The sequence below is a fragment of the Gracilinanus agilis genome, chromosome 1 (assembly GCF_016433145.1).
Source record: "Gracilinanus agilis isolate LMUSP501 chromosome 1, AgileGrace, whole genome shotgun sequence".
NCBI classification, from domain to species: domain Eukaryota; kingdom Metazoa; phylum Chordata; class Mammalia; order Didelphimorphia; family Didelphidae; genus Gracilinanus; species Gracilinanus agilis.
In genome coordinates, this window is record NC_058130.1 from 710348471 (window position 1) to 710361817 (window position 13347).

Below are 13347 nucleotides of genomic sequence, written 5' to 3' on the forward strand. Positions count from 1 at the left end.
GCATCCAGGCATCTTATGGGCAGAGAGACTATTTTTGTCTCTTTTTGTATTCACGGAGCACAAACTGAGGCTGGGCCATCTTAGCCCCAGGTCTGACCTGCCCTTCCTGGGAGAGTAAGGCCGATTCGAGAGCTGGGATCTCCCATGTCCACTCTGGTATTCTTCTTGTCGGGCCGGGCATGTGTGGGGTTGCTGGTGGCTGGCAGTGGGCAGTGAGGGAGGGGCAGTAACAGGAACAGGCCCTCACACTCTGCAATCTTGCATTTCTCACCAGTTAGCACCAGTTAAACATCAACTGCAAACAGCATTATTCAAGCAAGAACTGCAGAATCTGTATTACTGATCAGTTACCCATTCATTCTTTGTACAGGATCTATGATATTCTACGCTGGGCATCAGCTTTGTGCCTAATGGGTTTTTGAGTTACTCATTTTCTTTATTTTCCTGTTGGGTATAATGACTTACCTTTAGTGGTCCTCCAATGGATTGCATCCCCCTCCCACCCCCATCATTGAAGATAACATTCCAGAAGGGGCTCAAGATGAGTGGTGAATAATGGGGGGGACCTGCACACTAAGGGCTCTGGTATTAAAAGAATCCCCCAAATCTGCATGCACTCCTTATTCCTTATGAAATAAGTGTCAAACTCAGAACCACACCTCCACCTAAATTTAGCCATGCCCATTTTCCAGGGTTTTGGGGAAAGGGAAGATTTCTCTAGAAACTCCCAGACCCTCCATAAATATGTGAACCCTGATCCATAGCTGAAGCTGCTACTCCATTACCCACTTTTTTTTTTAACCTTTACTTTCCATCTTAGAATCACTATTGTGTATTGGCTCCAAGGCAGGTGAGTGGTAAGGGCTAGGCAGTGGGGGTGAAGTGACTTGCCCAGGGTCACACAGCTGGGAAGTGTCTGAGGCCAGATTTGCACCTAGGACCTTCCTCTAGGCCTGACTCAATCTACTGAGCCACCCAGCTGCCTTTTTTTATTCTACATGCCATATTATGTTTATGCTATATTATATATGCCACTCTATTACCTTTTGGGATATTCCATCAGCTACTCCATCACTGTCAGCTCCACAGATGCTCCTCCACCAGCTCAGAAGCGACTCCACACCCAGGGCTGCCACTCTGTCACCTTTGGGCTACTCTCTTAGCCCCCAGGCTATGGCTATTATAGTCCCTTAAACCTCTTCTTCAACTAAAATTCTTTTCTTCTGGATTGACTGTGGCTCGAGTCTCCCATTCTTGGGGCGAGACCCTGCCACAAACTTGGGGGTGTTTCTCCCACCACAGGGTCAGGGTCAGGGTCAGGACTCTCTTGTCCCCAGCTCTGTCTCCCCACCCTGTCCCTGACAAAGTCAAGCCAGTCAGAATCACTGAAACTTTATCCAAGAACAGCAGGGGGAAAGGCAGCTTGACAAAGCAGGCTCTGGGCAGCCCGGCCCCGGACCGTCCATACTATGGGCCTAGGCTGGAGGAGAGGGGCAGGCTGGGGCCGGAGGGAGGGTGGGGGGAGGAGCAGTAACCATTCACAGCAACGGTTTGGCGATCACCCGGGAGGGCAGCCAGAGGGAAGTGGGGAGCCTGTGCCCAGAGGAGAGCCCTTCTGCTGAGCAGCAGTAGGGTCCAGGGGGCACATGAGGGCACCCGAGGACAGGCCACACTCCCCATGGGTTCAGTGCCCAGGGCTGAGGGTGGCCGTTGGAAATGGCCAGCCATCGGGCTGGGCTCGAGGTCTCAGTCCACTGGCCATTTGGGCTTCTGTTTCTGGGCACCCCGTGACTCCCTCTGTCTCCGGCTCCTTCCATGATCCGAGTTAGGGCCTGGTCCAGAGTCTTTTACCTATGGTTTCCTCTCTGTGGCTTATCCCCGGCTTGGCCGGGGCTCCATCCCGTTCCTGGAGGCCAGGCTTAGCCTCACAGGTGGCGCTTCATATGCAAGGCGAGGTGGTCTGAACGGGAGAAGGCGCGTGAACACAGCTGGCACTGGAAGGGGCGCTGGCCGGTGTGCTTCCGGTAATGGCGGGTCAGCTCGTCAGAGCGGGCAAACTTCCAGCCGCAGTCTTCCCACGAGCAAGCATAGGGCTTCTCTCCTAGGGTGGGAGGCGGAGTTTCCCTTAGCGTGTGCGTGTGAGTGTATGTGTATGTGCGTGTGCGTGTATGTGGAACCCCCAAACCTTCCCAAACTACATCTATGTGCCACCACTGTCAGAGATAGCAGATGGGGCGGTGCCGGGGAGCTCATCCCTGCCTTCCCCCTCCCCTCTAGGGTAGCCACGAGCCTTCTGCTTGGCTTCTCGTCCACGATGCCCGCTGGACACGGAGACAACCTTCCACGACACCCCCATCTTGGCCCTTGGCCCCCACGGGGTGGGGAGCCTCAGGGAGACCCCGTAATCTCCCGTGCCCAGGGACCCGACGGGAAGAAACACGGACCCCCAGGATATGCCCCAAGATTGTTTAGGGCCCTCCTAGAGGCAGGGCCCCCCCATGGCCAAGAGAAGGTCACGAGGCTCCCCTCCTCCATCAGAGCTGCCCAAAGGATTATCCATGGCCGGTGAGGCGCCTCCCACAGCTCTGGACGAGGCTCTCACCTGTGTGGGTTCTTAGATGGGCCTTGAGGTGGGAACTCTTGGTGTACGTCTTCCCACAGCCTGGGTGTCCACACGTGTGAGCCGCCTGGCGCTTCCGGGCCCAAGGCCGGCGGCTTCGCTTGGGCCTAGCGGCCTCCTCCGCGGGCTCGGAAGCCGCCGGGGCGCCCAGGAAGGCCAAGGACCCCGAGCCCGGGCCGGAGCTCGGGGCAGACTCTCTCCGATACAGCTGGAACCGGGCTTGGTAGTGAGGGGCCGGGTAGAAGGGAGAGTATGTCCCCAGCAGCCCATAGGGAGCCATCACGGGAGTGGGGGGGCCCGCGTATCCAGGCCCGGGCTGGGGGAAGCCGCCCCCTCCATCCCTAAGACAGGAAGGCGAGAACGGGGGTAGCCCTGTCTGAGCTTTCAGGCCGGGGCTGGGACCTGGAGGCAAGGCGTTTGCCGCGTAGGGCACTGCGTCGGTGGCGAGGGGCCGAGGGGCCGCGCAGCCCCAGCTGGGTTGCTCCTTGGGATCCTGGAGCTCGGCCATAAGGCCTGGGCCCTCCGGGAACAGGCCACAAGGATGAGCTAGGCATAGCTCAGGCCCCGGCCCCGGCCCCGGCCCTGGTCCTGGCCCGGGGAAGTTGGTGAGAAGAAAATCCAGGTCCCAGCAGGGATCGTCTCCCTCTGCCCCTCTGTCCCCCTCCAGCTGCTCGGGCCAGAGTCCTGGGTCTCGATGTTCCTGCTTCACCGGGTAGGGCCAGTGAGCAGCCCCCGGGAGGTCCACATCCTGAGGCTCATCTGTTTGCCACCACTGCCAGGGAGGTAGAAGAGGAGGCCGTGTGAGACCCCTCCGAAGAGAGGCCCCGGAGCCTCCATGCCACGTCTCTAGAAAGAGGGGTCGGGCCCAGGGGTCCCGACAGAGAGGACTTGGCCTCTTTGCCTCTCTATTCCCCAACCCCCTTGGCACCCCAACTACCGACTGGTGGAAGAAAGCATTCCTGGGCCCTGAGCCTGGAAGGAACAGATAAGACTGTTATCTAGACTCACATATTGAGATGGCAAGGGGGATGGGGGAGCTGAGGACACATGGAGCCCAGGCTGGGCAGGCGGGAAGTCCCAAGCTGTGCCTCAGTTTCCCACTTGGGGCTTTAGGGCCCTTTTCCTCCTTTTTCCTAGAAGCAGGTACAAGGAGAGGTAGAGCCTTGTAAAAGCATATTTGTCCATACATGCTGTCCCTAGGGGTCATTCAAAGACCCCATAGGCAAGGGGGGATGGGATTTTTTGGCCTCTCTGCCTCTAAATCATATCCCACTAAACTCAGAGCCTCAGTTTTCCCATGGTCCCATGCTTCCTTTCTTTTCTTTTCTTTTCTTTTTTAAACTCTTACCTTCATATCAGTTCTAAGTCAGAAGACTAGCAAGGTTCTAGGCACTTGTGGTTAAGTGACTTGCCCAGGGTCACACAACTAGGAAGTATCTGAGGCTAGATTTGAACCCAGGACCTCCTGACTCCAGGCTGGCACTCTATCCACTCTGCCTCCTAGCTGCCCTTCCAGACATTCTTTATCAGGCTCCCCGCCAAACTCCCAGGCCGGACCAAACCCAAAGCAAGTTCCTAAGCCCCCAGACCAGTCCTGCTTCAGACTCCATCCCCTGCTCCACTCCCATCCCCTGGTACTACCCTGCTTTCTACCTTGTGGCTCCTGGTCTGTGTGTCCTGCAGGGGCCCCAGCCCCAGGCTGGCCAGGTTGTTGATGGATGGCAAAGAAGGTTCTGCCAGGGAGGCCATGGCAGCAGCCAAGCTTCTGTGTCCCCAGGTTCAGCCTTCCTGGAGCCCTTCTCACATCCAGCTCCATCTAGATATAGCCTCTGAGGGCTTTGAGATCCCTACAGTTCAGCCTCTCTGCCTGCAGCTGATTGGCTGGGGAGAAGACTGATAAGGGGTGGGGTAGGGGAGCCCCAGGGTTACTAGTTCTTAGAGACAAACATCTGCTCTTGGGGCTCATGGATGAAACTCCTCCCCCTACCCCTCTTTGCTCTGTCTACTGCCCAGGGACCAAACCTAGACCCAGTCCAAGAATGGCCCCCACATCCGACCCTCATATCTAAACCTACTCCAAGACCTGCCCCGCTCCATGGACGGTCCCACATTCAGACCTAACACCCAGTATCTGGACCTAGGACCCCACAGCCCAGGCCAAGGCCCAGATCAAAGACCCAGGACCATGCCCTAAGCCACAGACTCCCCAGATCTCTGGACCTGGGACCCCCAAGACCCAGACTCCAACCGTCCAGCTGTGCCACATACAAGCTTTAGATCAAGACGGAGGACCCCGACAGATGCCAAATCCAGGATCCTTCCTCTCTCGTGCTTAAGACTCCTTAGATGTAGGGTCTCGCCTGATGGACCCCTCCTCTCCCTTCCAGGGCTGGAGATTAGGAGCATGCTGGGGCAAGGAGGACGTAGACGTAGGGGGCTTGGGAGAAAGCCCAAAGGAATATAATAAAAGTCTGCTCCACTTTGCTGCCATGAGGACTGGACCTGCTAACTTGGTGTGCCCCCCAGGAGTGTGAGTGGGTCAGGAAAAGGAAGTAGAAATTAGGGGAGATCAGAGGAGGGCCTTCCCTGCCTGAGCCTAGGATCTAATTAAACCTGGGGGAAAGGCCAGGGAGGGAAGGAGCTTGGAGTTCCTGGACCCCTAGGATGATTGTATTAGAGGTTTGAGGGTCTTACCCTTGCTCTTGTTGGGTTATGGGCTCCCAGAGGACAGGATTGGGCCTCCCCCTTCTCAGTGTCCTATTTCTATATAACTTACACAAAAGTGGCCAAAGAAAGCCCACCTCCTCCAAGGAGCCTGCCCAGATCAGGGAGCCTGGGTGGGTGACTCAGAGCTCCCACTCCGGCTGGCCCCTGTCTGTGACTGTACATTCATGGTGTTGGGGGGAATCTTCAGGGATGGAAGCTCTCAGCAGGTACTGCCTCCTCTGTTGTTCTAGGGAGAGAGGGGGGGAGGGCAGCACCTACCCCCTCCTAACCCTTGCTTCTTTATCTGGCCTCTCAGCTGGGCCCAACGAGCAGGACGGTTGAGTCTGGATGCCCTGCTATCAGCACGTAACCAGGCCGGTGATTCTGATTACATTGAGGGGCCACGCAGAGGGATGGGCAGGTGTGGCCAGGCTGGGGTGGGAGGGAAGGGGAGCAGAAGGGGAAGCTGACCCTTGACCCCCTGCCCTACCACCCTTCTTACCCCAGGGTGGGGTCCATCCCAGGAAGTTCCATCCCTGGGCCTGTCCTTGCAGTGACCCCTCTGACACCCCCAGCCCTGGTCCCAGCACCTCCCCTTGTGTGCATGAACCCAATGCCTAAGAACCCAGGCGAGGGCAGGAGCCTCAAGTCAAAGACCCTTCACTCCCTGCAATACCCTGTCTGTCTCTGGGCCTCAGTTTCTCCATTTATAAAATAAGGGGGTCAGATTAGAGCAGTGTTGTTAAACTCAAATAGCAAGGGGGACAACTAATCTGTAAGGACAGCATGTTGACTTAGTTTTAAAATGTAAAATTATCTACATTTTATTTTTTTTTAATTTATTTTGTTAAATATTCCTCAGTTACATTTTTAAAACTCCGTGCTTTCTATCTTAGAATTGGTCCTAAGTTCTGATTCCAACGCAGAAGAGCAGTAAGGGTCTAGGCAATGGGGGTTAAGTGACTTGCTCAGGGTCATACAGATAGAAAGTGTCTGAGGTCAGATTTGAACTCAGGACCTCCCAACTCCAGACCTGGCTCTCAAACCACCGAGCCACCTGACCACCCCCTCAATGACATGTTAAGCTGGTTGAACCAACTCTGGAATATAGGGTGAGGTGGAGAATTGGGGGGTGGTTTGACATCTCTGGATTAGCCTTGAGGTCACAGATCTTTAAGCCTTTCAGGGCTACACTTCCAAATCCCCTGGACTGGGGCCACTCGGTCCTACTGTCAGGAAGCTACTGGGGTGTAAAACAGAGACCCAGCTGGCTCATAATGATACAGCTACGTGGATACATGCAGTCACACCCAATCATACGGCGCCAAAATGAATGCCTATCAATCACATACAAGGACTATTGTATGCAGGCGTGCAAGGTCACGTCCCCAATCACAGTCACATCTATAAAAAAAGTAGTACAGAATCATACACTGCAGAGCCTTACGCCCAATCATATAGCTAATAATAACAATAAAATTGACAAGCATTTATTAAGCTTTATTTATTTATTTGTTTGTTTATTAAGTCCACTACATCTAAGGGCAGCTAGGCAGTGCTGTGATCAGAGCATAGGGCCTGGAGTCAAGAAACTGAGTCTTCCTGGGTTCAAATCTGACCTCAGATACTTTCTAGCTAAGTGACCCTGGGCAAGTCACTTAATTCTGTTTGCCTCCATTTCCTCATCTATAAAATGAGCAGGAGGGGGCAGCTGGGTGGCTCAGTGGATTGAGAGTCAGGCCTAGAGACAGGAGGTCCTGAGTTCAAATCTGGCCTCAGACACTTCCTGGCTGTGTGACCCTGGACAAGTCACTTGACCCCCATTGCCTAGCCCTTACCACTCTTCTGCCTTAGAACCAATAGACAGTATTGATTCTAAGATGGAAGGTGAGGGTTTAAAAACAATGAGCTAGAGAAGGACATGGCAAACCCCTCCAGCATCTTTGCCAAGAAAATCCCAAATGGAATCATGAAGAGTTAGACATGACTGAACAACACTATGTCTATGGCATATCTCCCTTACCTTCTCCTTATGTATTCCCCATAACTCTTTTCCCTTTCTCGCCAAACAACTTTGAATAATTATGTTCCTTCTTCATCTGATTCCTCATTACTTATTTATTTATTTCTTGCAACATGACTACTGACCCTACAGTTCAACTATTCCTTCCAAGGTTACAAAGGATAGGGGCAACTAGGTAGCATAGTGGATAGTGCATTAGGCTTGGAATTGAACAACCTAGGTTTAAATCTGGCCTCAGATACTTCTTAGCTATGTGACCTTGGGCAAGTCACTTATTCCTATTTGCCTGGCCCTTGCCCATTTGTCTAGAAATTATTACTAAGACAAACAGTAAGGGTTTTTAAAAAGAAGGAAAAAAGTTACTAATGATATATATTTTTGGTTTTTAATTTTTTTTTAATTTTTTAGAAAAATTTTCCATGGTTACATGATTAATGTTTTTTCTTTCCTCTCCAACCCCCCACCCTCACCCTGTGTAGCCGACGAACATTTCCACTGGGTTTTATATATGTCATTGATCAAGACCCATTTCCATATTATTGATAGTTGCACTGGGGTGATTGTTTAAAGTCTACATCCCCAATCATATCTGCATTAACCCGTGTGTTCAAGCAGTTATTTTTCTTCTGTGTTTCTACTCCCACAGTTCTTCCTCTGGATGTGGATAGCTTCTTTCTCATAAGTCCCTCAGAATTATCCTGGGTCATTGCATTGCTGCTAGTACAGAAGTACATTACATTAGATTTTACCACAGTGTATCAGTCTCTGTGTATAATGTTCTCCTGGTTCTGCTCCTTTCACTCTGCATCAGTTCCTGAAGGTCATTCCAGTTCACATACCAATGAGATTTTAAATGCTCGACCTAAAACAAATAAATTTTAAAAAATGCTCAATCTGATGGTCAGTTCTCAGGCTTCATTCTTCTTGACTTCTCTGCACTGTGGGATATAGATGATTGCCCTCTCTTTCAGGAAACTCTTTCTGCTCTAGGGTTTTGCCTTCTTCTGATTCTCTCCCTACCCTTCTGACCTGACCAGTCCTCAGTTTCCTTTGCTGGATTATCAATCATCTATATCTTATCCTCTAATTGTGGGTGTTCACCCTTTGGGTCCTCCATACACATTGTTCTGGACATTGCTCAGCACTCGTGCCTTCAGGTATCAATTCTATGGTCACAATTATAAAAGGATTCAGTGGGGTACAGGAGAAAGAGTGTTGAACTTAGAGTGACAGGACTTGAGTTAGCCTTACCCCAATGTGTCACTTAACTGCTTATTTTTTGTCAACCAATCAACAAACATTTGTCAAGTTCCTGCTATGTGTCGGGCATTGTGCTAAGTGCTGGGGATAGACAGGAAGACAAAAACTATGGCCCCTTTCTTCAAGGAGCTCAAAGTCAAAGGAGGAGAGAGAGCATGCTTTAGCTCCATGATCATATGATTCGCAAACCCAAATACTAGTCCTGACTGTTCTATAGTGCCAGGAGGTTAAACATTATCAACTTCCTCTTAGATGTCTCCTAGGTTCTTTGAACTCAACAAATCTAAAACAAAACCTATAGACCTTCCTCTCTAAACCTGACCCTCCTCTGAACTTCCTTTTTTCTGTTGAAGGCACAATTACCCTCCAAAGTACACAGGTTCATAACCTTAGAGTCATCCTGGACTTCTCACTCTCCCATATCCAGTCAGTCACTAAATCTTGTTATTTCTATCCCCATGACATTTCTTGCAACTATCTCCTTCCCTTCACAGATACAACTACCCCCTTGGTTGAGACCCTTATTATCTTTGGCTTAGACTCTTTCAATATCTTCCTACTTGGCAGAGTAACTAGGGTAGAGCAACAAGGACTTTTTCCTGGGGCATTAATATAAGCAGGGGAATTATTCCTTCCTTTCAACCTTCCTTTCTCACAAGATAGTCTCCAGACCCAATCCATCATCTACAAATCCCATAGTTGTGTGATTCCTGTTTCGGATTGCCTTCCCTTTGCTTTCTCCTTGATTTGAGGATCTTGGGCTTTAAGACGTAGTATGGTCCTTCTGATAATCTTTCCTCTCTTCCAGAATAACTGCATCACATTGTGCTGTCCTCTTTGCCAGCACCTCCTTCCCACAAAAGTGAGTTCAGTCTAGGTGCAAGAGTTCTTGGTTATGGTTCTGCTCATTGGTCTCCTGTTTTCCAGCCTCTTCCCTTTTCAATCCATTCATCCCCTATATAGCTACCAGAATGATTTTCTCAAGTCCTGGGTCTGACACTTCCCTGCTCAGTTCAAATCAGCCAATATCTATTAAATGCCAGCTCTGCATAAGGCACTCTGATAGCCATTGCAGAAACAAAGGAAACCCCATCGCTATCTTCCAAAAAGCTTCCATTCCATTCCAAGAATATCATTGCACCATCAACCAAACAAGCATTTATTAAGCCAGGCACTGTGCCAGCCAACGGGGACACAAAAAAATAAAATGAGTTTATAGTTAAGGACCTTGTGATCCAAAGGGGAAAGAATGTGCACCCAAAAGTCAATATGTAATCACTGGAAAAGGGAAGGAGCTCTAACTGGGGTGGAGATCAGGAAATTCAGTCTAATTCAAAAGACATTAATTAAGGACTTACTCATGGCCTGGTACTACACTAGGTGCCAGGGACACAGACAAAAATGAAACAGTACCTGCCATCAGGGAGCTTACATTCTACTTGGAAATATTATTGAAAGGGCTCCTCCAAACACTCAGTAAGAAAATGGTCCCATATAGTCCCATAAAAACCGTGCTGAATTCTAGAACCTTACAAGCCATTATCAATGAAGTTGGTCCACAGGAATGCAGAAGAGATTGGGCTAATCCCCAAATCAGAGCATTTTCAGGGCAGGACCCCTCTAGAGGTAGTACCTAACCTGAGACTTGTAGGAAGACAAGGCCAGAAGAGACCAAGGTGAAAAAGGATCTTCCAGGGAACACCTGTCCCTGGAATCTTAGTCCTAGAAAAAGGGGAAGCATGTCTTACTCTGATTCTGACTCTGAAGCTCCAGCCCTGGAGAGAGAAAACAACCTGGTTCTTTCCCTGCAGTCCCATCCCAGGAAGAAGAGCAGAAGGAATGAATATTTTCATGGGAAAAGGGAGAATGGCTTTTGTCCATGTGATGGAGAATTTGATGCCATCTCCCTCATTCCCCACTTTTGACACATTCTGGCTCTGTGACTGACTCTGGGAAAGTTACTGGGCAAGTTCTTAATTTATACTATAAGTTGCAGAGCAGGTGGTGATAGAAGGCATTTTCCTCTCTGGGAATCCTAACAATGAAAACATAGGTGGGGTTCCCTCTCTATTTATTCTTCCTCCCTTATTCCCCAGGATTCTATTGCAAGCCAGCTCTCAAAGAACTCTGCAGAAGACCAGTATGAATATGGCATATATAAATTAGGGAGGAAAAGTACCAATGGAAAAAATGGGTAACACAATATTAATTTATGTTTCTGGTCTTTTTTTATTATAGTTCTAAATTTGCCTGCTCCTTGATCTGGAGGCTAAGATACACGACCTTTCCCCTAAGATGAAGCCCAGTCCCCAGCTGTCCTTCCATGGCTCAGATCATAAAGCACAAATGTTCTTTCATGGCCCAGATCAGATATGACAAAAAACAAAACCACAATGGTTATGGGGGAGGAGTGGAATTTTGAAATCTGTTTATAGGTAGGAGGCTAGGGTGTAGACCTGTGACTTTAGAGATATAGGGAAATGCTAGGTCCATGGTGGAGAACCTATGGCACTGGTACCAGAGGGGGGCACTTAGAGCCCTCTCTGTGGGCACACATGCCATCACCCCAGCACAGAGTTCTCCAGAGTTCATTACTAGAAAGCCAGAGGGATCTAGGGCTGGACTGCTCCCCTCCCCCTCTCCATATATGCCTGAGGATATTTCTCACATCACCCACATCTCTAAGAGGGTCACCATCACTGTTCTAGGTGGTAAAACTCCCCCTACCAAGGCATGTCAACAACTCAGCATTTTCTACCCTTAGAGACTTGCTTAGGGCACTGAGATGCTGACTGGTCTGGGGTCACACCAATAGTATATGTTGACTTACCTAGGTCTTTCCTAACTTGAAGTCCACTTCTTATCTCCTATGCCACACTGCCTCTGAGCAGGCAAAACTGAATAAGCTCAGCCTGCCCAATAAACTACGCTAGTGCAGTGATGGGCAACCTTTTGAGCTTGGTGTGTCAAAATTCGCCAAAAAACTGAGCATAACTCGGGTGGTGTGTCACTTCAAGAAAAAAACCACAATTTCACAATATTTATAGTTTAAATAACAAAAATGTATAATTGTAATATAGAACTGTATTTAATAAACCAAAATAGGTAAATTAATATAGGTAGAATTGTCATCTATAGTGTACACAGTGTCTACACTACACTACAGCAAATGTTTCATCCTTGGCATGTGGACCCATACTTTTCTGTATTGGCCACATGCAGCCGCATGTCATCAAAAATGGCTATGTGTGTCCGTGCTGACACACGTGTCATAGGTTTGCCATCACCGCTCTAGTGCTTAGAAAAGGGGCTGTTATTGCCTCACAAGATGCCCTTTTATGAGGGGCCACTAGGTGGCTCAGGAGATAGAGCACCAGGCGTGAATTTGGGAGGACCTGGATTCAAATTTGATTTCAGACTCTTCCTAGCTGTGTGACCTGGGCAAATCACTTAACCCTATTTTCATAGCCATTGCCCTTCTGTCTTAAGAGTTGTTACTAGGACAGAAAGTAAAGTGTGTGTGTGTGTATGTGTGTGTGTGTGTGTGTGTGTGTGTGTGTGTGTGTGTGTATTTTAATGATTATATGATTCTATAATATCACCCACCTGAGTATTCTCCCTATTAGTACAGAAGGAATTACCTCCAAAAATCTTTAGGAGACACCCATTGTCTTTAAGTTAAAATGAAACCCCTCGGTCTAGTATTTGCAATCAGGCTCTCCTCTACTTCTCCATATCACTCTTTATGTTTAAATCATATACCCATTTTGACCTGATCTTGGTATAGAGTGTGAGATAGTGATCTAAATTTAATTTGCCATACCGTTTTCCAGTTTTCCCAGTTCTTGTCAAATAGTGAGTCCTTATTCCAAAAGCTGAGATCTTTGGGTTTATCAAACACTAGATTGCTGAAGTCATTTACCCCAAGTCTATTCCATTGATCCACCCTTTTATTTCTTAGCCAGTACCAGATTCTACCGTTATTTGAAATGGAATTTCTATTTCTATCTCTTGCTGTTGGATTTTATTGGTAATATAAAGAAATGCTGATGATTTATCTGGGCTTATTTTACATCTTGTAACTTTGCTACAGTCTTTAATTGTTTCAATTAGTTTTTTGGTTGATTCTCTAAGTATACCATCATATCATCTGCAAAGAGGGGTATCATTGCCATTTGCATTAATAATAATGACCAACACTCCACATTACACGCGGACATGTAATCGATTGCATTATTTCTCAGAAGTCCAGAGCCTCTTCTTCATCCCTGAGATCCCAGAGTCCAGTATCTGGTCCTAGGGCGCCTCTGATAGTGACTGAGAGAGCCTCCAAAAACCAGAAAGGAGGAAAAGTCTGGGCGTCAAAGTCCCAGAGCTTCAACCCTAGCGACCCCTGACTGCCTGCAGGATTCATTTGCTCTTTAGGACCAGGGCCTCTCCCAGGGGATGCAAAACTCCGAGGCTCAAGGCAGGACGCCCCTATAGCGGACCAATGGGAGTGACAGTTAAAGGTTACCTCTTTCGATGGCCAATCAGAACGGACCCCTGCTCTCCGCCCAGGCTCCTTCACTGTGCTAGGCTTGTTTAAAGAGGCCTGCTCTGTTTGTGAGCGCTGCTAGGCTTCATCAGAGTAAGGTTAGCTGTTGCCCATTTAAGAAGAGACACTCCCGCCCCTTCAGGGCAGAGCCGCTTACATTCGGACCAATGAAGGGGCAGAAATGTGCTCCTCCCCCTTCAG

The 13347-nt window shown here is 49.1% G+C and overlaps 1 protein-coding gene across 1 annotated transcript; it reads right to left on the reverse strand.

The window, feature by feature from the left end:
* Window positions 1-1417: 1417 nt before the first annotated feature.
* KLF1 (Kruppel like factor 1) lies at window positions 1418-4369 on the reverse strand. The gene is made up of 3 exons (XM_044658437.1): window positions 4274-4369; window positions 2603-3392; window positions 1418-2101 (listed from the first exon to the last, which is right to left on the reverse strand). The coding sequence occupies exons 1-3, from the start codon at window positions 4367-4369 to the stop codon at window positions 1926-1928; spliced, it is 1062 nt and encodes a 353-aa protein (XP_044514372.1). The 3' UTR covers window positions 1418-1925.
* Between the last annotated feature and the right edge of the window lie 8978 nt (window positions 4370-13347).

What these genes read in the sequence shown, in the direction of transcription:
- KLF1 (XM_044658437.1), bottom strand. Translation starts at nt 4,369, where the DNA reads ATGGCCTCCCTGGCAGAACCTTCTTTGCCATCCATCAACAACCTGGCC. An exon ending in CACAGACCAGGAGCCACAAG is followed by an intron (nt 3,393 to 4,273) that starts GTAGAAAGCAGG and finishes CCTCCCTGGCAG; the next exon opens with TGGTGGCAAACAGATGAGCC. An exon ending in CCATCTAAGAACCCACACAG is followed by an intron (nt 2,102 to 2,602) that starts GTGAGAGCCTCG and finishes CTCCCACCCTAG; the next exon opens with GAGAGAAGCCCTATGCTTGC.